At 39.3% G+C, this 25112-nt stretch overlaps 1 protein-coding gene across 2 annotated transcripts in view; it reads left to right on the top strand.

Moving 5' to 3' along the window:
• Cwc22 (CWC22 spliceosome associated protein homolog) overlaps positions 1–22609 on the top strand; it is a 45023-nt gene extending 22414 nt beyond the window's left edge. For both annotated transcript variants that reach the window (XM_052182779.1, XM_052182777.1), the window contains exons 9-20: positions 1485–1620; positions 1835–2041; positions 2129–2191; positions 5791–5901; positions 7206–7287; positions 9186–9246; positions 12245–12322; positions 13170–13322; positions 14642–14769; positions 15709–15810; positions 15902–16119; positions 21676–22609. In XM_052182779.1, the coding sequence (XP_052038739.1) occupies positions 1485–1620; positions 1835–2041; positions 2129–2191; positions 5791–5901; positions 7206–7287; positions 9186–9246; positions 12245–12322; positions 13170–13322; positions 14642–14769; positions 15709–15810; positions 15902–16119; positions 21676–22247 (1911 nt within the window). In that variant the 3' untranslated portion in view covers positions 22248–22609. The remainder of the gene's footprint in view (positions 1–1484; positions 1621–1834; positions 2042–2128; positions 2192–5790; positions 5902–7205; positions 7288–9185; positions 9247–12244; positions 12323–13169; positions 13323–14641; positions 14770–15708; positions 15811–15901; positions 16120–21675) is intronic.
• The last annotated feature ends 2503 nt before the right edge of the window (positions 22610–25112 follow it).

Genomic DNA, 25112 nt, shown 5'->3' with positions numbered 1-25112 from the left:
TGTGCAGTTTATGTAGTGTTGCAGATCGGAGGGTCGATCCCAGAGCTTCCTGCATGCTGGGCGACCATTCTGCTGACTCAGCTGTGTCCCCAGCCCTGTTAACAGCTCAGCTGTGTCCTCAGCCCAATTACCAGCTCAGCTGTGTCCCCAGCCCTGTTCACTCATTCAAAGTTACCCGTGCATTCCCTAAATAGAGCATATAGGGAAATTTATAATGGTTCCATTTTATTAATTTTTAGAGATAAAAAGTTGAGGTAGATAGATTGACTTTTACATAATTTTGTTAGGTTTTGCTGAGCCCTGATTATGTGTACATTCAACAGAAGCTACATTAAACTTAATTGAAAATGGTAATCACTGTTAAAAAATTTGACATAAAGAAAAATTCATCTTAATGAATTTTTATATTTAGGGCCACCTTATGAAATAGAGGTTAAATAATTGGCATTTTTAAAATCCATGTAGCTTTATTTCATCGTCGTGTTCTTTATACTACATGTTCCTGAGACCATCATATAATTTGCCTATAGATACATACTTGTGAAATACAGTAGGTTGAGTAATTTCAATCTATTTTGAGTGCATATAATGTCATTTTGATTTTAATTTTGTATGCATCCACTGTTCTGTGGAGTGTGCTGCCTTCTCCTCGGCCCTGAAAATGGAACTGTTCATTGTCAGAGACCCCCATGTGTGACATTACAGTATGAAGTGTTCATTATCAGAGACCCCCATGTGTGACATTACAGTATGAAGGTCTGTGGATGACACAGTGAGCCCGCGGTCCATCCTCTCAGCCCTCTTAGGAAAATGTTCTCACTCTACAGGGCAGTTTTTATAAGTGTTAATTTTAAAATATGGACCAGTAAATAGTTTGATCTATGAAAAGGAAATAGGCTGGAACTAGCTCAGTGGTAATGTGCTTTACTGGCATGCATGAGGCGCTGGGCCACTTCCTAGTACTGCCATCAAAAAATGAAATAAGTAAATAAAAAGGAAATATTCAGAATTCAGCATCAGTAATCTTTAAAATAGTTTCTGGTATAATTTTTGTATAACTTTAGGACTATTTGCTATTTAGTAGAATTACATAGTAAATTGAATTGCAGAGCAGATATAAAAAGTTGCTATTATGTAAAGGATATCAAATAAAGAACTGGAGCTTGGGAGATGGCTCAGTTAGAGTGCTGGCTCTTTCAGAGGACTCACAACCATCTGTAACTTCAGTCCCAAGGGATCCGACTTCCTCTTCTTACACAGAAATTAAAATGAGTCTACTTGTAGACATAAACTAGATACTTCTTTCTGTTCGGTATAATGAATTAAATTATCTATAAATTTAATATTTATAAGATGATATTTATAGAAAAACAATATGTGCATTATGATCATTGTAGAACACTAATTGTGTTTAGAAGTTTGTCAGTAGCAGGTTAATAATATGAAACCATTTTGTATCTTCCCTGTGTCTGCATTCTGTTAAGGCACATGAGGTTCTGTGCCTGGAGATGCTCACTCTGCTGCTAGAGAGACCAACAGATGACAGTGTTGAAGTAGCTATAGGCTTCCTCAAGGAGTGTGGGCTCAAATTAACCCAGGTGTCACCAAGGGGAATCAATGGTAAGTCTGTATTCTTGGTTTATATGTTCTTTTCCGTCCCCCATGGGGTTTCTCTGTAGAACAGGCTGGCCTCATAGAGATCTGCCTGCTTCTGTCCACTGCGTGCTGGGAATAAAGGCGTGTACCATCATGCCTGGCTGTGTATTCTTACTAATTATTATTCTAGTGTTAGAGTGATGTTTTTTATTGACTTTTCCTTTTTTAAAAATTTCAGCAATTTTTGAACGCCTTCGAAACATTCTACACGAGTCTGAGATCGATAAAAGAGTACAGTACATGATTGAGGTGATGTTTGCTGTGCGGAAGGATGGATTCAAGGACCACCCTGTTATTCTGGAAGGACTGGATTTAGTGGAAGAGGACGATCAGTTTACACATATGCTCCCCTTGGAGGATGACTACAATCCAGAAGACGTTCTTAGTAAGCCTAGGGTGTGGGAAGCCGTAGTGGGATACCAACACGTGAATGCAGGAAATGAACACCTAACTTTCTATTTATTTTTTTAAGATGTATTCAAGATGGATCCTAATTTTATGGAGAATGAAGAGAAGTACAAGGCAATTAAAAAAGGTATGTAAGATTTGACAAATAGCTTGGATCAGTAGAAATAATGCAGATGCATTAGATTGAAAGGAATATTAATAGCCACTGACTACCAGTTCTCTGCCCCCTTGCTTTCCTTTGCATTTCTCACGTCTTGGGGAGCACTCGTAGATGACCAGGAGCTTTTATTAGGCTTTCTTTCTATACCTACAGCCAGGGCCACACAGCTGATACACAACTGAGCGCTGGTCTCTATTGGAAGGGTTTACTGTATTGCTGCTGAGCTGGTTAGTATTTGGATGTCAGTGGCGCGCTGTAGGCTGTAACTTGGGGCAAACTTGCTGTGTTGCCTTGAGCCACACATACTAGCCAGATGATCTGGAACAGATTATGTTTGATAGAAAAGTCAGGTTAGTAGAGGAAGAATAAGTGCTTTGTATTGCTGCAGGAAGGTGTTCTGACAGTGGCAGCTGTAGTAGTGTCTTCCCAGGCGTAGGGATCTCTCTGGTGATCTTGTCCAGGTATGCTCGGATGGGTCATGGCTTTGCTCACTCTGGGTTGTGAGTTTACCTAAGAACAGCTTACTCCTCTGCCAGCGGCTGCACAGAGTCGTTGAGTTCCATCCACCATTCCATTTTCTGCTTCAGTTATAGTTAGAAGGCTTCCTCCCAGAAGCCCTTTCTCTACAGTGCGCTAAAATTCTGATAGCACAGACAGGTTTCTCTTTGATTCACATTCTTAAAAGCTTTGAGTTGCCACAGAGCTGGCACTTTGCGCTTGGACTTCCGTTCCTTCAGCCCGTTCTTCTTTCTCTGCTGTGGGGCTTCCTTGCCTACAGCCGCCCTGCCTGGCGCCGTGCCCCCCCAGGCTGCCTGTTGGGATTTCTGTTGGGAACTCATTAGGATCTAAGCAGTTGCCCAGGACAGGGATTATGCTTATTTATTATAAGTTAACAAGTTCTGTGGTTTTGAGATCCCTTAATACTCCTTAAAATTAGACTCTGTATGTATGTATATATATATATATATATACACACACACACATACATATATATATTTATATATTTATATATTTATATATAAATATATATATAAATCTGTTGGTGCTTGAATGTTTACATATTAACTCATTTAAAACTAATAAAACAAATATATACCATTATATTAATAATGGTATATATTAACACAAGCAACATTTTTATGAAAATAGTATTTAAGCAAAGGAACTTAATGAGAAGGTGACATATTTTATGTAGTATGCAGTGCCTGGCCTGCAGGAGATGAGTAGTCTATCCTTCTGTGGTGTCTGCTTCACCTCATTCTCTGGTTCATTTAGGCTATTGTGATAGCCTTTGCAGGTAAGTGTGTTATTTCTCCTTGATACAGTGGCAGTGTATAACTCGTAGTGGTTTCTTAAAATTTGATTTCATTTGAAATCTTAAATGGCATCAGTGAATTTTCATACTAAGCTAAATGTTAAAATCTTTGGTAATATGTGTCATTTCCAATAGATCGTTAAGCCATGACTCATTTTGCAACATGTTAGTCATTTGGAACATCCTTGCTTCATGATGATATGATGATGATGATGATGATGATGATGATGATGATGATGATGATGATGATGATGTTGTTGTTGATTTGTGTGCGCTTGTGCTAACATGAACATTCTCAAAATCAAGTTAATGTGTTAGGACACAGTTGTTAATGTTGCTACCTGTCTCTCCAGAAGAGTTTGTCCCAGTGTTGGGAAGCTATTGAAGGATAAATACATACTTTGTAAAAATTAGATTTACTCTTACAAGCTTAAGTTGTATCATGGTGACAAACACTGTTTGTTGTTGTTTTTAAATTGAGAGTGTCATTTTGTTGCACTTGAAAATGCTTGCAGAATACTAACAAAGTGTATGGATGACATTGGCCATGTTTTTTTCAAATAAAAGTAAAAAGGTTGTTACTTTATCTTAAACTCAGGCAGTTTTCCTAGCTTTGTCCTTTAGGGAACCACTACACTGTCCATCCCTCTATAAGTGCTACATTGCTGTTCAAGTATGAGATGTAATAAAACTTCTATTTTGCATCTTCATCTAGGGCATCTATAATTTAAATGGGTTTTTTTTCCTTCTGCAAGTGTGGCAGAAAGCAGCATTGATTCCCGGTCCATTTTGGTGTCTTGATTTGTGCTTAGATTGCAGTAATTTTAACCCCATTGCTCTTGTCTGTTATTGTAGATAGCAATTCAGTGAGAGGGCAGAAAATACCTTAGAATTATTAGGAAAGTAGTGTGACCTCATAGGCCAGCTGACAGTTCAGGTTCCCCCAGGGAATCATAGACTCTTCGCTGAAACCCTGTTTTATTCAGCTGGAGAAATCCAGTTGCCAGTGCCTAGGACTCAGCCTTGGGAAGCTGATTTTAAAAGAGAGAGAAAAGGATGCTGTAAACTATCAGACAGTTCATTTGACCTTCATCTTTAGTAAAATGTTCCCCTGGAACTGGCATAAAAAATGACCCCAGCAGGAAGTGAGCAGAGCTTTGGTAATTAGCACCTCTGAGTGACCCAGGTGTACTTGTGTATTAGGTTTTTCAGCATTTGGGAAAACAGCAGGAGTGCCTGCCTTCCTACTTTTGAATACTAAATAGTTTCTTCTTTTCAAAGTCTGTGCTCTGTTGCATAATCAGCTAGACACTAGAGTGTTCCTTGGAGTTGCATTTTTGAGAAATGATTTTAAAATTTGTCAGATAAGGGCTAAATAGTAGCTCTACAGTCTTAATAAACGAGTGATCCAGCAGCATGATAGCCTCCACTAACATAAAGTGTATGACTCCTGGTTTATACTGCTCTATAAAATATCAAGAAATTAAAAGTTTCTAAAAGTGAGTTAAAACTTTGAACTAAACCTTCAGTGATTATAATAAATGAGAAAGTGCAGTGTCGGTGAGTGCTAACAGTAACACTGGGCCATAGAATTGTGGCCTGTGTCATTTACACTATTGATGTGGTAGATGGTCTTATGGGATCTTTCATGTACATTAATTTAGATCTAAATAAACCTTTTAAGAAGTAATAAAGTGGTGGTTTTACCAATTTTGTTTAAGAAGTTTAAACTTATTTTAGTTTTGCACATGAAAAAACTTATGATTGACTATAATATGCAATTTAAAAATTATGTTTAAATTTAAATTTTTCATTGTACTTAGCTAGTGAAATCAGAATTATCCTGATGGCCTTCCTGTATCACCCCACGCTCACTCTTAACGCTGCACACCTGTGGCCTCAGCTGTCCTCATAGACGGCCCTCTCTCTGCAGATAGCATTTGAACGTTGAAGTGCTAGCTGTAAGCTCGCTTTTTCCTGGTGCTCTTACCCACGCAAACCTCATGTGCCTTCTCTGTCTTCTTTCCTTCCCTGTTTCCATGAGCTGCCCTAGCTAGCAAAGAATGACACAACTTGTTAACATCAGGTCATTCTGTTGTTTCCTTGCCATAGCCTGAGGCCTGTGTGATTGTTTGTTGGCAGGTAAACAGTTAAAATTAGATTCAGTGAAATGAGATTAATTTCTCAGAATGAGGTCCATGTATCTAGCTCATTAATTTTTTTTTCTTCTTAAATTTACTTTGATTTATAGAAATTCTTGATGAAGGAGACAGTGATTCAAACACAGACCAAGAAGCTGGAAGTAGTGAAGATGATGATGAGGAGGAGGAGGAGGAAGAAGAAGGAGAGGAGGAGGAAGGAGGTAAGGATGGCTTTGTAAACACTCTAGGCTGAAGTGAATTCTGATGTACTACTCTAGAATGGCTTTCTCCTCTGTTCACTGAGAAAGATTGTGAAGGATGCCCTGGTGTTTAATGGGAGAAGACAAGGGATACTTTCCAGCACCTTCTCTGACAGAAGACTGTCCCCCACAACAGGACACCAGTCCCTAAAGTATTAAACAAGGACATTCAGTTTTTCCTAACAACATAATTTTAATTTGATATTTTAGACCTTCAATTCTAAAGGTACATTCATGTTGACGGTGTGTGATTTATGTAACCTTGGCAAGTGTGTGACAGATGTGAATGACTAGATATTTTGGTAAAATAGAGTAGGGAGGCCAACAACTACATTTGTACAGAAATAGGTTTGTGTTTTTCAGCTTTGGTTCTGATTACATCACTTCATAGAAAAACAAGCTCAACCTTTTCTTTGGTTGAATATCAGTAGTACAGCAGCCATATAAGCCAGCCATTACTTATATGAATTGCACATCTGGAAATATTAAAAATATAAATATATTAGGGTAATATATGTCTTACAGTTAAATTTTTGTTCTGTAATTTTTTCTAGGATTTATTTATTTTATGTATTGAGTACACTGTTGCTTCAGACACAGATCAGAAGAGGGCATCCGATCCCATTACAGATCCCATTGTGAACCACCATGTGGTTGCTGGGAATTGAACTCAGGACCTCTGGAAGAGCAGTTGATGCTCATAACTACTGAGCCATCTCTCCAGGCCCCATTCTGTAGCATTTTATAAAAAAGAAAAAAATAGCTTGGATTTCTCCACTCTTTTGTTTGAAGCCTGTCATCTTTAATAAGTCACCTAAATCTCTATATATTATATTTCCCTTTAGAATTTCTTTGTTTTATATTAAAATACTAATAATTATGTATAAGAAAAGTTTTTCTTATATCAATTAGCAGATTTTGACACATACACACATTGGGCAGAGCCAACCTGCCAAAACCCATTGTTCTATTAAACTGAATTTCACCCTGTCCAGGTCATCTACTTAATCAGCATTGCTTATAACTCTAGAAATAATATTCTATGAAGCATCAGCATCAAACAGTACCTTCTATGGTGTCTAAATAAGTTTGTAATATAGAGACAAATGTTATAGGCTCTGATCCAACAAAATGATATGGCAGAAGACCTAGAAGGTGACTCTATTAATCCTACAGATACTGATTTATAAACAACATTGTAATTATTGAATTTGATCATAGAATAAACTTGTATTTTTATAGTTGTTATGTTTAATTTATTTCAGGACAAAAAGTAACTATTCATGACAAAACAGAAATCAACCTTGTCTCGTTTCGCCGTACAATATATCTTGCCATTCAGTCAAGGTAAGATTCTATAGTTCAGTTGATCTTTTATTTTTATTTTGGGTAAGAGATGGGTAAGCTGGATCAGTGATACTGCTAAGAGTCTGAATACAGAAAATTAGACATCATTTCAACATTCGCAAAGTGCTTGCTTCTCCCTGTCCTGTACCAAGCTCAGAGGTCCCAGAACATCTGTTCTGTTCTTAGAAAGTAATGTATTTTTACTTACTTAAATGTCCTAATTGTGTTAGGAATAGATGCTGTTTTCTTTTTAGTGGGTCATTTCCTGTAGTTAAACCTTAAAAACAACCTGCTCTGTATTACTAGCTATCACAGTATTCGGATGTTAATGACAGTTTTCTGTTTCTTTTTTTGATGTGGTTTTGAATCCTGGTTCTCAGTTGAGAAGCCTGGCTGCTGTGCAGATGCAGGTGGATAGAGATGAGTGGGGAGTTACACTTTGGAGGTTTTAAAGACCTTGGAGTAGAATTGAGAAATACCAGGATACCATGAAGATAAATCTCTTTCCTTTGAAGCCTGTGTGTTTGATTTAAAGAGAAATGCACAAGATCTGTAGATGCTTAATCCATCTCTTATTTTGCATATGAATCAGCCTATTGATTTCCTGGGCATTTGTTTACATTTCGCACAGGAGGAGGGCTGTTTTCTCAGTTTTGGTTGTTGGTAGGTTCTGTGGGTTTCCATTGAGCATGATGATGTCATAGCAAAAGAGTCATAAGTAGGAGTCATCTTGTTGTTATTGTCTGAAAACTTTGAATAAAAGGGTGCTAGATAGGAGAATACTGATTAGAAAGATGTTTTGTTTGGTGGCTGCATATGGGATTGATTCCCCAGGTGGGACAGTCTCTGGATGGCCTTTCCTTCAGTCTCTGCTCCACTCTTTGTCCCTGTATTTCCTTTAGACAGGAGCAATTCTGGGTTAAAATTTTGTGAAGGGATGGCCCCATCCTTTAACCAGGGTCCATGCCCTACCTCTGGATACGATCTCTACAGTTCTCTCTCTGCTTTGTTGGGTATTTCAGTCAATGTCATCCCCATTGGGTCCTGGGAGCCTCTTGCTTTTCTGGCATCTGGGATTTTCTGATAGTTACACCTAGCTCCCCATCCCCCATTGCTACACACCTCTGTTCAATTTCCTGACCCTCTGTACCTCTTGCCCGTCACCTCCCACACCCAGTCCTGCCCCTCCCCTTTTGTGTTTAACTTTTTGTTATCCTGCCTATGCGCACATTATCAGCCACGTTATCAGCCCCTCCCAGTGCAACTATCTCATCAAGAAGATAATAATTCAGGAATGCATCTTTATAACCCTTATTGTTTTAAAACAGGAAATAATTTTGTTCGGCCACTTAAAATGCCTAAAATACTCAGCAGTGGTAATTCCTGTAGTATTTATAGCTAATGCAACTTCAGAATCATAGGCTTTAAAAGAAAGAATATATGTGTGTATATATTTGTGGATATATATGTTTGTGTATATAAGTGTGTGTGTATACACACACACACACACACTGCAAAATGTATGCTTTCTTATCTGCAGTTAACTGTTGTAGAGTATGAGCAAAGTTGTTCAAACATTGCCAAAATATTTTTGACACTCCAGAATGAATTCTGTTTCTATTAGCAATTATTTTTGTCCTTTCAGCCTCTTTCTACCCATGGGTTTACCTGTCTGGAACACAAAGATTATATTGTGTATGTTCTTTTCATCTGGCTTCTACATCGCAACGTTTATGGTTTCTCACGCTGGCACAGTCTTATACTTTTTGTCATTTGTAGAGTTAAGGGCTATTCTCTGTGTGCTGGAATAATATATATATATATATATATCATCCAGTAATACTATGACAGGTAAAGAGCACTATAATTTATTTATTGTGACTATCTTGTCTCCATAGTTTAGATTTTGAAGAATGTGCACACAAGTTGCTGAAAATGGAGTTTGCTGAGAGCCAAACAGTATGTCAATGCCTTTTTTTTCTATTAGGAAGTACATATTGATTATTAAAATGTTTAAGGAGGTTAATAGGTTTTGTGAATTGAAACAATAAAATGATAAATACTCATATTAAGATAAGTTTTTGTAATTTTATTCTAAACCAAGGTTTAGGGCTCCTGGGGTTCTTTGTTCTGTGTCCTAGTAGATTGCATTCTCTGTGGATAGTGCATTGGATAATCATCTCTGTGCGTGGTGCATACACAGAACCTGTAGGTGGTTGCCTGGGAACAAATTAGGGCACAGGAGGACTCTGTTCTTCAGTATTACTTGATCCCTGTCTTATATATGCAATAAAGAATCATTTTCATAGGAACTACAACAATCACATGCGTGCTCAGATTGTGTACAGACAGGTTTGTTTTATTCTTTCATTCATCAATTTAGTCATAGGAAAAGAAATTGATTATATACTTTGTGTCAGACAGAGAGCAAAGGGTGAGGAATTTGATGATTCGCTAAGTACCTAAGGTCTTCTGCTCGTCTCATGGTTCTTAAAGTCTCACACTTGTTATACTGTAAAGTATCGGAGCCCTAACGCTAAGGATAATAAACACCAAGCTGAATAAAGACTTGAGGTGTTTTCCTAGTTGTCATTGTGTATTCTTTTTTAGGTCTTTGGACCCTTAGCCCAGGCTTTGGTGGAGTTATTCCTCATATCTTGTTTTACGTAGAATAGGCTGCACAGATGGACAGTGCATGTATGTGCTCTGATAGACTGTTCAGTGTCCAGTCTCCTGGTCCTGAGCCACGCCAGGATTAAATGATCATCTATCATGATACACTGCTAGAGACCCACTCCCTGTTTTCATAAATAAAGCATTAGTGGAATAAAAACATGCCCACACTCACTGACTGACCCTATTGTTTTCATACCACAGCAGCAGAAGGAATACCTTTGACCAATATTACACTGGCCCTAACCTGTACAATAATTAGTGCTTGGGCATTTATAGGGGGAAAATTCTTGATTTATTACTGAAATGCTGAAATTTTATAAAACCAAATTATTTGCAAATTACAAAGGACTATATTCCTTTTTAGTTTGTGCAGTCTATACACTAATAATGGTTCCTGTATGTATTTTTGACTATAGTTGACATGTCATCCTTAGAAGGAAATAAATCAGTAAATTAACCTTTACAGTTAGAATTGACACTGAAATTACTGTGTGACCAAGGTACATTTGAGGAATGGAATGAAGTCATTACAATTTTTATCAGTGCTACTCAAAAAGGTAGTTGTTCTAGAGCTGTCCTCAACATATTTTGAATACTGTTTGGAAATATCTTAATGTGCCCATTTTTCTTTGCTAATAGACTCCTAAAATTACTCAGATGTTTAATTGATAGGTTAAAAAATGATAACAAACTATAGGTAATAGTGCTTATCGTTGTACTCAGTCTATGAAAGAGAGTGGTTGATCCCGTGAGTGGATCTGACAGCCCTGGCATTGGTCTATTATTGCATTTTGTGAAAATCTGATTAACATATTGGACAACACAATACTAGTAGGAAAAATTGAAAGTGAATTTTATATTATGTATCAAGTTAATCTAATGGCATAATTTAGAAAGGGTTTCAGTTTTTAGTACTAGATGAAATTTTGACAAAGTGTATCTTTGTAGAACTTAACACATTCGTAAACATTTTACTTAATTGAATTTACTTGTGACTGATTTTCCTTTTTCTTTCTTTGTATCTGAAAGCACTCTGATGTTTTAAAGTGATGCCTCTAGCATGGCTGCTTCATGGTAAACTGTTTGTAAAGCAGCAGTGTGCAATAGAACTCTTCAGTGAGGACATATTCAATGTTGTCCTGCTTAGGGCGGCAGCAACTAGGCACATACAGCTGTTGATTATGCAAAATATGCATACTGTGACTAAGGGACTATTAGTTTAAATATTTTAAATAGCTGCTGGTAGCTAATGGCTATCATGTTAGGTAGTGCAGGGTCTGTTAGGCTCGTTTGTAATTAGAGAATGAAATGTATTCTAGCTGATGTGTTTGTAAAAATGTAGACATTCTAATAAGTGATTTCTAGAGAAAGGTACTTGCACAGTGGCCTCATTCTGTCTCCACTTGGCTATGTTATTTGAATCATTTCCTCATGGAATTGCTGTCTGCTCCCTTAGAATTATTTCAGGAATCATTAAACCATACCTGTCAGTTAATTAGATGTCAACCACTTCTGATAGTAGATTTTCTTATCAGGGGTTTATTCATTAGTTCTAACATTTTTCACAGAAAGGTTTTTCAAATCACTTAAATAGATGGTTGGACATTATATTTCAGCAATTACAGGATTGGTCCATCCATCTTTATATTTCCCTCTGTAGATACATAGAGTGTCTATTCTTCTGTGGATAGAACTATATACATAGAATGGTCATCCCCCTGTAGGTGGGTCTGTAATCAAACATTTATTTCAGGACGTAGAAAATTGAGTCATAAACTTGTTTTTTTCTTTTATTTTTACTTTTTTACATTTTTTAAAATCAACTAAAAGATCATTTAAATTTAAAAAGTGACCATTTGTGCTTCTGTAAATGCTTGTGTTTCATTTTTACCATACTATATAAATATAAGTTTACTCTAAATCTTAAGTATTTGTGTTGGTGAAAAAAATCTAAAAGAATTCCACACAGAAATCTTTAAAGATAGAATCATGTCATGGCTTGACTGGTTCGTGCCCTAAATTGTTTAGAAATGATTCATACTTTTGATTTAGAATGTCATTTAATCAAATTATCATAAACAGCTTTAGATGATATCAGCTAGTCTAAAGGCTTTTAAAAATGATAAACTTGACACTGAGTTTTTAAAAATAATTTCTCAAGGTATTCAGAAGTTTCAAAAGTCTAGTTCGAAAATACAGTCACTGTCACGGTTGTAAATTGTCATATAACGTAGCTCCATTATGTTCTGAGTCATTAATACAAAATTTTCTTTTCAAACAGAAAGAACTCTGCAACATGATACTTGATTGCTGTGCCCAACAAAGGACCTATGAAAAATTTTTTGGCTTGTTAGCTGGGGTGAGTTACAGCCTTGATTTTCACGTCAGAACTTAATATAAATCCCAAAAGAATTCCCAACAATAATATAATGAATTAATGATTGTATTTTGTGGTCTGGTCTATCCTTAATTAACATGTTTTGTTTTTTTTCCCCTGCAAACACATTGTTCTCAGTTTCAGTTTCCTTTCCCACTTGATTTTGCAGCACATTTGTTACCATTTTTCTACAACTTCTTGAAATTATAAATACTTTGTAACAATTTCCCTATGCAAAACATCCAAATGGGCTTCAAAAACTCAAAGCAATTACTAAAGTCCAGAACTTGTTTAGGCAGCATAGGGTAAACATGACCTAAAAAAAAATGAAATGTTTGTGTTATTTTTAATTGTATCTTTGTATGTGTCAGATACATGCATGTGAGTACAGGTAGGCAGGCTAGAGGTGAGGGGTCTCTCTGGAGCTGGAGTCCAGGCTGCTTGGAGCTGCCTGACCTGGCTGCTGGAACTTAACTTGGGTCCTCGGCAAGAGCACATGAAATACTAACCATTGATCCATCTTTCTGGTTCCTAAAGTATATCTATAAACTATTTACTAGGCATGCATACACACACACACACACACACACACACATAAAATGCAAAATGTATTTGTTTAGGATCAACTAAATGTATAACTTTAACATATAAATCAAAATAGAAACTATATCTCTAATTTTTTTGACCATCATTTATCACAGAAAGATAGGGTGATAGATGTCTCTTGAAGGTGTTTACAAATATTCAACAGTAAATTTAGGACTAGGAAGTTCAGTTGTATTGACATTCAGTTTCCACTGTGGTTGACTTTCAGTTTTCTTCTCTCTAGCGGTTTTGTATGCTGAAAAAAGAATACATGGAATCATTTGAAAGTATATTCAAGGAACAGTACGACACCATCCATCGCTTAGAGACAAACAAATTGAGAAATGTTGCTAAGATGTTTGCTCACCTTTTATACACAGATTCACTTCCGTGGAGTGTAAGTAATTGGATCATTGTTTGTTCTTCACTCCTAATCCCGTTATTGTCAAAGATGCATTAATTATGGTATGGCCGTACTATCCTACCAGTAAGCATGAATTAAAATGAATGTGTAGTGCACTTTAACTGCAACTGCTATCTTTGAAACACATTCACATAGCATGGAATCATAAGGCTACATCATACAGTATGCACGTGTAAGAAATCCTGTTGTGGATCACACGGAGCCACCCACGCCCGTGTTGCTTTTCAGTAGTGATAACTAGCAGTATTTTCAGGGAAAATATGATGCATTTGCATGCTTGACATCTATGTGCATACTTGTCCATACTCATAACAAAGGAGAGACACGTATTCCTATTTTGGTGTCACTTGTGCCTCAGAATTACTGTCCATATTTCCTGAAAGAGTTCCTCTAATTAAGACTTAAGAGAAAGGATTGTTCTAGGAGGCTGTAATAAGTAGATAATTTTGTTTAAGCAATGGGAAGGAGATCCTGTGATCGCACGCAGAACAAAGAAAGGCATTCTTAAGGGGAAACTGTCCTTCAAATTGAGCGCTAATCCCATATTTATTGTGGATTACTGTTCATTCAAGTGTTGTTAGGAAGCTGCCACCTGCATGTCCAGTCACAACTGGCATGTTTAAGCCAACTTAGCAGCTAATCATAGTAACCCTTTGCTTCATTTCGCCTGTTCTAGAAAAGAAGCCAAGTTTTAAACAACTGGCTAAAAATAGGCTTCCAGAACACAATCCATAAAAGCTACAGGGCTTTTTTCCCCTTCTGTTTTGCTTTTAAAGTCTGTGTTCACAAGTTAGTTTGTAAAAACTATAAACTTAGTTTTCAGGCTTCGTCATCCATCATTTTGCTTTTGTTTGTATGTTGTTTTTGTGTGTGTGTGTGTGTGTGTGAGTGTGTGAGTGTGTGAGTGTGACTGTGTTAACTTTACTGTAGCTAATGCTCTTGGTGGCACTTTGCCTAGTCCTTGTGTACACCACATTCTGCTCAAGGAAGTTTGCGAGCAATCTTTACTTTGATGTTATAAGACAGGATATCTTCTCAGCTATAAAAAGCACCTCCCTCAAGAAAAAGAACGAAACCTATTTCTGTACCATCTTAGCATTGGGAAATTAATATAGAGAAGTCTTATGCTTTGCCAAGAAAGAATCCATATCAGCATGAGGGACGTATTCAGAGGAACTGCTCAGAGATGAAAGTTCCTAGTCATTCTAAGAGAAGGAAACTGCTTGACTACTGGACCTTGTTTTTTAAAACAAACCAAACAAATGGTTTTCATTCTTTGTTTTAATTGTCAGGTTCTTGAATGTATAAAGCTGAGTGAGGAGACCACAACATCGTCCAGTAGGATTTTTGTCAAGATCTTCTTCCAGGAACTGTGTGAATACATGGGTCTTCCTAAACTGAATGCAAGGTTAAAGGATGAGTAAGTTGACGCCTCACAGTTTAGGTTTAGCCTGTGGAAGCCCCCATGGGAGGTTGTACTCTTGAGGTGGAGTGCCCTCTAGGCCTTAGGTGCGGGAGCGCGCTGCGTGCCCAGGCCTCAGACAGCATGCACGTCCCTGCCACCTAGCTCCCGTGTCACCTGTCGCGGTGCGTGTGTATTCGCTCATCTTCACTGAGATTGGCTTCTGTTCCATTCTGCTCACGCCACGTGTTATTCCAGTGTCTCATTTCTCCGCTTTTGTTAAATGTCGATCAATGACCTGCACCCAGCGCAGGGCTCCACAGGCGTCTCCAACCTAGACCTTCATTCACTCTTTGGTTCCATGTAATCTGTCTGCTTCATCAGGCTCATGTCCCTCCCCAGCAAGCTGCACGCCACTCACGCCAGCATCACGGAACTTGTAGTGACGCCTGCGTCCTCACTGCCCTGACTGCAGAGGCTGTCTCTGATCTAACAAACTTAGTTTTCCTATACTTTACCCTTTCTGTGAAACTCTTGTTGCCTAATTCCTGCTCTTTCCCAGTACTTTTACATAATTTAGATGTGCATACATATGTACATGAAAAAAAACTAAGGAAGGCCTTTACATTTTTCTGTGCGATGTCTCAGTGGGTAAAGGACACCAAGTCTGAAATAAGCTGGATCCCTGACAGGCACAGGCGGGAGGAAAGAAGCAGCTCCCACATGGCCTCTTACCTGCACACACACAAACTGCAAAGGATTTTTTTTTTTTAAAGAAATGAACTTCAGTGAATTGTTCCTCATTACCTATTATATTTAGGAAGCTTCTCGTATAAATGCATAAACCACTTTCTTATATTGCACTTACTGATTCAATATGTAGAAAAGCTGATAGGTGACTATAGGAACTTTCATTTTCCCTTTCTCCATTTTTCTTCATTCATTTTTCTTTTCCAGAACTCTTCAGCCATTCTTTGAAGGACTGTTACCCCGAGACAATCCTCGCAATACCCGGTTTGCCATCAACTTCTTCACTTCCATAGGTCTGGGAGGATTGACGTAAGGACCATTTGCAGAATTTTATCTTTAGTTAAAAAATTATCTCACAAGTGCCCAGTAAATGTAATGTAACACATTGTATTTCTGTCAGGGATGAACTGCGAGAACATCTGAAAAATACACCCAAGGTTATCGTAGCCCAGAAACCAGAAGCCGAGCAAAAGAAATCAGCCCTGACATCTTCATCTTCAGAGTCTTCTTCGGCGTCTGATTCCTCTGACTCAGATTCCGAGAGCAGCGAGAGCAGCTCAGAGTCCTCCAGTGAAGCGAGCGACTCCTCCTCCTCCAGCAGTCAGAGCTCTGCCTCAGGTATCAAGGCACATTCAGATGTGATCCTGCTCATTTCTAACAAGGGCGGGGCTCAATTGCTGCTTATTCACTTTTGCAATCTATTTAAAACATTTATTAATGGAGACGATCATCTGTCACTGACAGTCTGCAGTGTTATATCTGTTTAGAGCCTCTTAGCACTAATTCATTGGCAACTGTGATTCCAGGGGTGTCCATGTTCTGGTTTATAGGCTCCATCCTGAGGCCTTAGTCCAAGGCAGTTAGGGTGTGGTTGTAGTAGCAGGCTTTACGAGGTTACATGACATAATCATACTCATTGCATAGCCCACTTGGGGCTTTGCCATACATAGCTCTCCCCTAGATCAAGACGTATTGGTGCTTTAGAACTTGTCTTTGTTCCTCTTGGGCCTGCTAGCCTGATCCCCTGTTCGTGGCTGTTGCTCTTCTGATTTGTAAGTCCCTAGTTAGTCTTGCTTCTTTTGTTTTGTTGAGACAAGGTCTTAAACCATAATTAAAGCTAGTCTCCTCTCCGTGCAGCCCAGGCTGATCTTGAACTGCAGTCCGTGTCCCCCCAAGTGCTGGGTTTTCAGCAATCTGTTGTAAACATCATCTTGCCCGGTGTTTGCTGGCTTGTTTGTCGTTGGATGTCTTGTTTCATTTGGTTTTTGGAGTTTTATATATAGTCTAGATTGTCTGTTCATTTACTGTCTGGCAGGGGCTAGCCTTGAACCTGGTCCTCTCTGCCCCTGCTTCTCAAGTGCTAGGTTTAGAGGCTTATGCCACATGCCTGTTTAAACTTTTATTAGTTATGGACTTCTTTGTATCTAATATTTCCTTCACTGTTATGTTCACAAAATATTCTTACATTTATAAATGATCCACCCACATTGGTTGCTGTACATACTTGTACATGTCTGATGGCCTATGTGCATCTTCTAATGAATATAGATATAGTCTCCTCCTCACTATGAAGTCCAGGCTAGCCTTGAACTGCAGTCCGTGTCGGGGTGTGTGTGTATGTGTGTGTGTACAAATATATGTGCATATATACAGGTTTATATATAAGTGCATATATACACATATATACTTATGTGTGTGTATATCATTACCTTGTATTCTTGGCTTTACAATGATACAAAAGGTGTAGAGTAGAGTCAACAGATATGTACTTAGAAGTGTGAATTTTTCTCTCGTCCTGAGCTCCTGTGTGTGAGTAACTCTTCTGTGACGTCTACTGCAGACTAACATAAGTATTGTGAGCATGCTTAATGCTAAATGGTGGGGTTTGTGGTCAGGGTTATAAAGACATTTTATGACATGTCATCTCCAAGACATAATCTCATCTTAATTCGTGGAATGTCCATTTCTTTTTAGTTATGTAGCCACAGATAGTCACTGCTGGAGGATGTGTCTGTATTTTCTCCATCACTAATGAAGCTGAGCATGACACTGTTAGTGGCCATTTGGGTATTTCCTCTGTTAGTGAGATCTGGCTCTTCCCCTTTTTAAGTTAACTTTGTATTTTTTAGGGTTTAGCTTTATTCTCTCTCTCTCTCTCTCTCTCTCTCTCTCTCTCTCTCTCTCTCTCTCTCTCTCTCTCTTATGTGAGTGCATGCCTGTGTGTATGTGTGTGTGTGTGTGTCTGTCTGTGCGTGTGTGTGTGTGTGTGTGTGTGTGTGTATGTGAGTGTGCGTGTGCGTGTGTCTGTCTGTGCGTGCGTGTGTGTGTGTGTGTGTGTGTTGAGTGTGCGTGTGTGCGCGCGCGCATGCATGTGCGCACAGCACACACTTGTGTCTGAGGCTGCCAGAGCTCTGTTATCTGGGAGGAGGTAGCTGCAACCCAGCTTCTCTGCACTTCTTTCTATCTTCCCTAAATTTGTGGGCATTTGGTTCTTGTTTTCTTAACAAGTTCATGTTTTTAATTTTAAAATACTTTATCTTGAACTAACTTGACACAGGAAAATCACAGTAAACAAGAGAGAATCCACATATATCCTCTACCTACCTTTCCTCAGTTAGCATCTCATACAAACAATGTAATTATCAATGAAACTGGAAATCCATGCTGAACAGTACTGTAACAGATCTCATTTGAATTTCACGAGGAGTATAGCAATAGGTGAATGAGTCAGGGAGCCAGAATGCCAATTACTAGCTTTGGCCTCCATGGAGTGAGTAAACCGAGGCAGGCAGCTGTTAGGGGGTGGGGGTCAATGCTTAGAGCATCGTGAGCATGCTCACAGTGTGGACTGGCTCAGTCCAGATACTGACAAGGGCTGTTGCCAATAGCAGCCTGTGATTAGAAACATTACTTAGCAGACTTTTCTCTGAGGGAACAAAGCTTAATTTACTGGAGCTGGCACTCCCTGTGGCCAGCAAAAAACTCTTGTGTTCTTTTAACTCCTTGGGGCTGGTAAGAAAGAGACTGAAAGAGAAAATTCTCTCTCACACACATATACAAAGTGGGTGAAACAAAAGGTAGAGTTGAACAACTTTATACATACACATACATACATGCTCTCCTACATATATACAAACATATACATAGTCACACGTCAAGCAAAGCTCTAATAAGCAGGCTCCAGGCATTCCACTCTTTCAGATATGTCCGTACATATACACACATACTTGGAGGGAGGGAGGCACAAAGTCCCAACACATTCTCACATAAATTTTACAAATGTACAAACATGTACCTAGTGGATGGAAGGAACACTGTTCCAGTCCTATACTTTACTCTTCTTCCATAGCTTATGTATCCCAGAAAATCTTTCAAACAGTGTAAAATTACAATGTAATTATGTTTTAGTTTTCTTCTAGTGAATGACTATGGAAAAACCAGAATGTTCCCCAATAACTTTACAAGAAGTAGCATTATGTAGTACAGGTAAAGCACAGTACTCCCAAGAACCCATGTGCATCTGTAACTAAGCAAGGAAGGTAGTTTTCTCAGCCTGTTTTACTGGCAGACAGCAATTTTCAATTACAAAGAAAAAATAATTATTATTTATCTTTTAAAGTAATCTTGTAAGAATCTTAAAAGTATCACAAATCAAAACTTTTATATAAAAATCATACCTACTTTAAATTCTTAGAATGCATATCTAGTCTTAAGAAATTATATTAGGAAGCTGAGGGCAAAAATGGGTATAAGAAATCAGCCATCACCAGTGCAGCCTCAGTGAGAGTCACGTCAGCCAGTGCTGGTGGTGTTGTTCTCTGACCATTAAAGGTTCCTTGCTTAACTATTCAGAGTGTGCCTTTCTGAACTTCAAATTGTTCCCTGAAGTTTTCTACATCAGAGCCAGTAGCAAAAACATCTCAACCTAGTTTCACTAACAATTTATTTTTCCAAATGTTTTCTAAGGGTGATGGTCATTGCTAACAATCTGTGTCTCCAAGTTCTCTAGGGTAGTGATTGAATCATTAATCTGCTTCAGCAGTAATGCCTGAAAGAGATCAAGCACTATTAGTATGAGTGCCAGAGATACTGTCCAGTGAGAGGCTGGAAGCCCCGTAGAGTTTTCAAACAATTCTTAAATCAAGAAGGATATGAGGGCAGCAACTCCATAACAGCATGAGGTCCTCAGGACATGTGGCTCTTGGGGTCATGCCACACTGAGGTGTGTAGGGAGCGGTTCAGATGCTAAGGTCCTGTTCCCCAATTGGTTCTTGTCTGTAAAGAAAGCCACGGACCAATTGCTAGGCAGAAGATACAAGTGGGACTTCTGGGTCGCTGGAGGGTGGAGGGGAATGTGGGGAGGAGAATGGAGGAGGCAGGAAGACAGAAGGAAGGAGAACGGAGCTTGCATGCTTTGGAGAGAGAAAACTGACAGCCATGTGAGAGCTCAAGTGCAGGCTGCTCCTACAGGCAGTTTTCTTTCAGGTCGTCCCTTTCTTTGCACAAGCTCCTATCCTTTCCATGAGTACATTCTTTCATTCCAGGATCACAAATGTTGTCGATCTTCAGTGTCTTCAGACAGATGGAAAGTTCTAGCAGATGTCCAGTTCCTCTCAGTAGATGCCTTTTACACCAGGGAAAGAGTATGCTCTATTGAAATCCTTTTTCAGTTTCTTCTAGTCCATGTTTGGTGAAAAGGTTTGTGTAGTTTAACCTAAGAGCTGCTCTGCTTTCTTTTAGAGCATCTGGGTCCATGCGGGTGAAGGATTGTCTGCATATCTGAAGTTATTGTTATGTTGAGCAGCCTCATCCTCAGCCTTAGGGTGGACGGCATATACTCACTCTGGGATCCCCTGTTTTGTTACACTTGAAAGTACTTGGCGTGCTGTATGACAACCAGAACTGAGGGGCTCTAGATGTTCTGTCTTCGTAGAGCAGGAGTGCATTTGCTCCCAGGAACTTTAGTCCTGCATTGGAAGAATACAGCAGTCATTTAACAGCTCTTTGAATGTCACAGAGTATATTTCATGGCATCTATTTGAGGACAGATGATAGCTCAGCTTGAATTTTGCAGTAAGAAAGTTTGCTGATTCTAAGTTAATTTGCCTTATCATACAATTTTTTAGAGAACTGTTTCATTATTAAAGTATTAGCATAAAAGTAGTGTGAAACTGCCTTCAGACTGGAAAACAGAGATGCAGACCTGGCTAAGGGGCTTGCATCTTGTTGCATGTCTGAGGTGTAACGTTGGCAGAACCCTGACTGAAGAGCGAGCCAGAGACATGGGCTTAGCACGGAGCCAGATGGCTGCTGCTTGGGCAGCTGCAGCCCAAGGAGGAAGTTCTGACTGGCAGGCCACCGGTACACCGTGTGCCATCAACAGTCACTGAGCAGAAGAAAGAGGGGTTGTTACACTGGCATTTGTGTAGGGTTGGAGCAAGAAGTGATTTCCTGTTGTGTTTTCTTTCTGTAGTGAAAGGATTTGTGAAATTTTAGTCATCTCAGTGCTTTTGATTCATGAATTAGAATTAATAAGTGACCAAGTTTAACTTAAAATGGTAACTTTTCCCCCTATATTTTATATTTTGGATTATATCAGTAAAACTGAATTACTGAAGATTTCTTTAGAAGTTTGTGTCAGAAAGCAAGTATCCATGGCTCTCCCTGAGTTCGTGGCTGTCACAACCCAGCCTTTGCTCGAGTGGCCAGTGACTGAGAGCATCCAAGGCTTTGGTGAAGGAAGCACACTCGTTCTCTGATGAGAACACACATGCCCTCATCTCCCAGCAGGAAGTGCTTCTGGGGTGGGCGGCCATGGGTCTTGGTTATGCACCAGGGCTTCCTGCAGCTCCAGTTCATCCGACAGGCAGCTCTGATGAAGTATGACCGTGGCAGGGCACGCTTTCTAATTACTTGATGGATTGGTTTTCATTTGCTATAGTTTATTGAAACTTCTTATGGGAACTTGAGTTTGAAACTAATTACATAGTAACTATTAATGACATATTTTAGAATGTATTCATCTTTTAAAATAGTCTATTTTTAGGCTTTTCAGTTTGGCTTTGCATCCAGTTTATACAAATAAGTGCTCTACAGTATGTTGATACATGTTATTGTTAAATTATGAATTTATATTAACATAAAAACTAACTATAATTCATTTTTTCCATGTAGCTAAAGGTACAAGAAAGAAGAGACAAGGGAAGGCCAGAGGCGAAGAAGTAGATAAGTTAAGGGGCCACCAGGCACGTGACAGGAGGCGAGAAGGAGGCAGGGAGGACCAAAGGCACCAGGAAGGGAGGACTGAGAGAACAAGGTCTGAAAGACACAGAGCTCAGAACTCACGGGATGCAGACTGGCGAGATCCCCCAGCAAAGCACATGGAGGACAGAAGCCATGAGAATAGCTACAGCAGAGTTGGCAATGGCCGGGAACAAGGCTCCCACAGAGAGCCAGAAGACAGGCACGGTGAGCCAAAGAAGAAGCGGCGGGAGAGAAGAGATTCTTTTTCTGAAAATGAGAAGCAAAGAACTCGAAATCAGGACAGTGATAATGTTAGAAGAAAGGATCACGTCAGGTCAGGGGAGAGGAGTAGGAAGCACTCTGGTCACAAAGGAGATGACGACAGATGTCAGAACGGTGCCGAGAGACGCGGGGAAAAGCCTAGGGGATACCCTGAACATTCTAGAGAGTCAAAGAGAAGACAGGACCGGAGGAGGGAAGAGTCCCCAACAAGACAAAAGTAATTCTAATGACAGCTGGACATGCCTTACATTCAGTCCAGTGTCTTTTTTACTTTGATGGATTTTGTAGAGAACTCTTGTATAAAGTACCTGTTTGTAAATTTTAAAGATGTTTTCTTTTTGACATGTTTTATAATTGATATATCTCAAAGTCCTTTGTGTAAAATCGTAAAGAAATGGATTCAACCATGGGGTTACTCTTATGTTTTGTGAATAAAAGGAACAAATGTTCATTGAATCACTGATTTTTAAAAAAAAACATTTTTCTATGTGTCTAGTTACTATGAATTACCATAATTATTAGTGGTTTTTATGTATAATTAAAGGCCAAAATAAATAAACCTTTTCTACTTTTTACAATTAGATACTATGACAAGTTCCCTTTTGTAGGTTTCTCTCAGAGGGTTGGGAGGAACAAGGTATGTCTTCCTCTAGAGAGAGGAGAACTTGTTAGAGACTCTGCTTCCAAATGCATGGCTCTCCTAGTGCCAACTCCTCTCAGGACTGCTGGGTAAGCTCACTTACAAAGTTCCTGTGCTTAAAGCTATTTATCAGCTTTAACATAATGTCAAGGTGAACTGATGCATACTTAATTTTAATTTGGATTAACCATTTAAAAAGCATAGTCATGAGGTACATGAACTGCCTGTGAAGCAATCAATTCCAGTTTTTTTTTTTTTTTTACATGAATGGGAAAGGTTTTCTTCATTGTAACTTTTTCAAAATATATAAGCATAGTTATTACTATGTAGATTAAATGTTACCTGAGCCCTTAGGTGGGTGGGCAGGTCTCTCACGCCTCTTGTTCAGTGGACTTGAAACGAACGGGCTAATCTAAGTCTTCAACCCATTGAGAATTGCTTATGTCAGTCCAAGAAGCCAGAGGACTCAGGCTTTGTGGTTGTTAAGTGTCAGGACCAGGTTTTCTTCTAGCTCCACCCCCAGCGAGCAGGGCCGAGGATGGGAGAGCCCTTGGGCCTGCTGAGTAGCAGCTCCTTTACCTCCCCTGGGCAGGCTAATCCTGTTCTCTCCTCCTCTGTAGCTTTCTTACAGTGCTTGCTCTACAAAGGTCTAGGCATGAAATAGCACAGAGTGAGCACTCAGCCCTCTGCCATCCTTCGCCATCACAAAGGCCGGACTTCAAAGAAAACGTGAGCTCTTGGACGAGCTTTCCGAACGGCTTCCTTTCATCTTACCTAAGATGGTACTTAACCTTTTCTTTTCTCTTTTTAAAGTAGTCACATAGAAAGGGTGCTTCCTTCTGGGAGCTTAGGTGTGATGTAGGTATGGCAACAGTAACTCCCTGTAATTTTTCTTGTATTTCTCACATTTACAGCCATTAAGATTTTCCAGATCTATTAAACATCCTGATTCTTCTGCCATGTCACCGCATGTTGTCAGGAGGAGAAAAAAATAACAAAAACCCCATGAAAACCCAGTGAATTTTCTTAGAATTTTTTTTTTTTTTTTTTTTAGTTTTGAAATTATAATGAAACCATTCCTTTCTTTCCTTGCACCAAACCCTCTCATACACCCCTCTTTGCACCCTCCTTCAAATTCACGGCCTCTTTTTTCATTGTTATTGCATGCATATATCGACATGTCTACACATACATATTTCTAAATACAGCTGCTCACTCGGCGTGGTACTCAAATGTAGGTTTTCAGGGCTGACTGTTGGGCACTGAATAACCACCTGGCCCACTCTTCCCTGGGGAGGATTGTTTCTCCCACCCAGCATTCCTGATCTGCCTGCAGCTCTTCGTGTAGAGTTGAGGTCTTGGGGTTTCCCCGTGCCCTTTGGCATGTCCGTTGGGTCCTTCCTGCTCAGCTCTTCTTGCTGGTCACGTGCGGAGACTTCAGGAGCGTAGCTTCTGACATGGCACAGGTGTGATGTGTGTGTAATAGGCACAGCCTCAGAGCAAACTCCCACCAGTGAATTTTCCATTCTGACTTTAAAAATCTTACTTACATTGATTTCATTTTGACTTGACTGACAGAGTATATATACCCTTTAACTTTATGGCATTTACACCCTGAGAGTGTTTAGAACCCTGGCACTCCTTTTGCAAGCCAGTTACTGTAGAGGGCAAAACAGTGCTTGTGCACACAGGTATGCACTGGAGAAGCCAGGAAAGTTAACCTCGTTGGCATCCTTCAAAGGAAAGATGTTTAACCTGTCCTCCTGGAGTGCTAGGAATTGATGTGGTTTACAACCTGATAATCCCTTGCTAGTGAGCCAGGCTCTGCACCCATCTCCCAGAATTTATTGTTTTACTTATCCCAGACCCTCTCCCCCTAAAACCTTGAGCATTACATCCAGGCTATAAAACTCATCCTTGTGAGAGATGTCACTTATACTTTACAACAGCCTAAGTGACTTTTGTGTTATCTTAGGGCCAGGCATTATATTTACCTCCGTCATTTTCCTTAGACCCATATCTGGAACATTGTTTCTAAGTCAACAGGAGCCCGTCTTAGAGGTTGAATGTAAACATGTCTTAAACTTCGTTGTACTCACAAGGCTGAGTTAATTGTTATCAGAATTTTTTCCCCAAAATTGTGCTATGCTTAAATATGGCAAAAATCAGCAAGCTGATGTCACACTCCAAAAAGTCTTGGCCCAGTACCAGTTACTTAAGGCTGAATTAAGTTTTCTTCTCCACTGGGATCGTTTTTTCCTGCAAGGTATAAAGCCCTGCTTTATAAAGTCCTGTAGGGTGTCCCACAAGTTACCATGTTTTCCAACTTTAGTGAAGCATCCTTCCAGAACTATGCATTCCTTCCCTCTGTTCCTCAGACGCATTGCAGAGTGCTTCCAGCTGTGAGGAACTGCAGCATTGACTGATGCTGTTGCTGGGGAGAACC

This window comes from Apodemus sylvaticus, chromosome 5 (assembly GCF_947179515.1).
Source record: "Apodemus sylvaticus chromosome 5, mApoSyl1.1, whole genome shotgun sequence".
NCBI lineage: Eukaryota > Metazoa > Chordata > Mammalia > Rodentia > Muridae > Apodemus > Apodemus sylvaticus.
The sequence above is the reverse complement of the archived record's forward strand: the minus strand, read 5'-3'. Positions and strand labels throughout refer to the sequence as shown.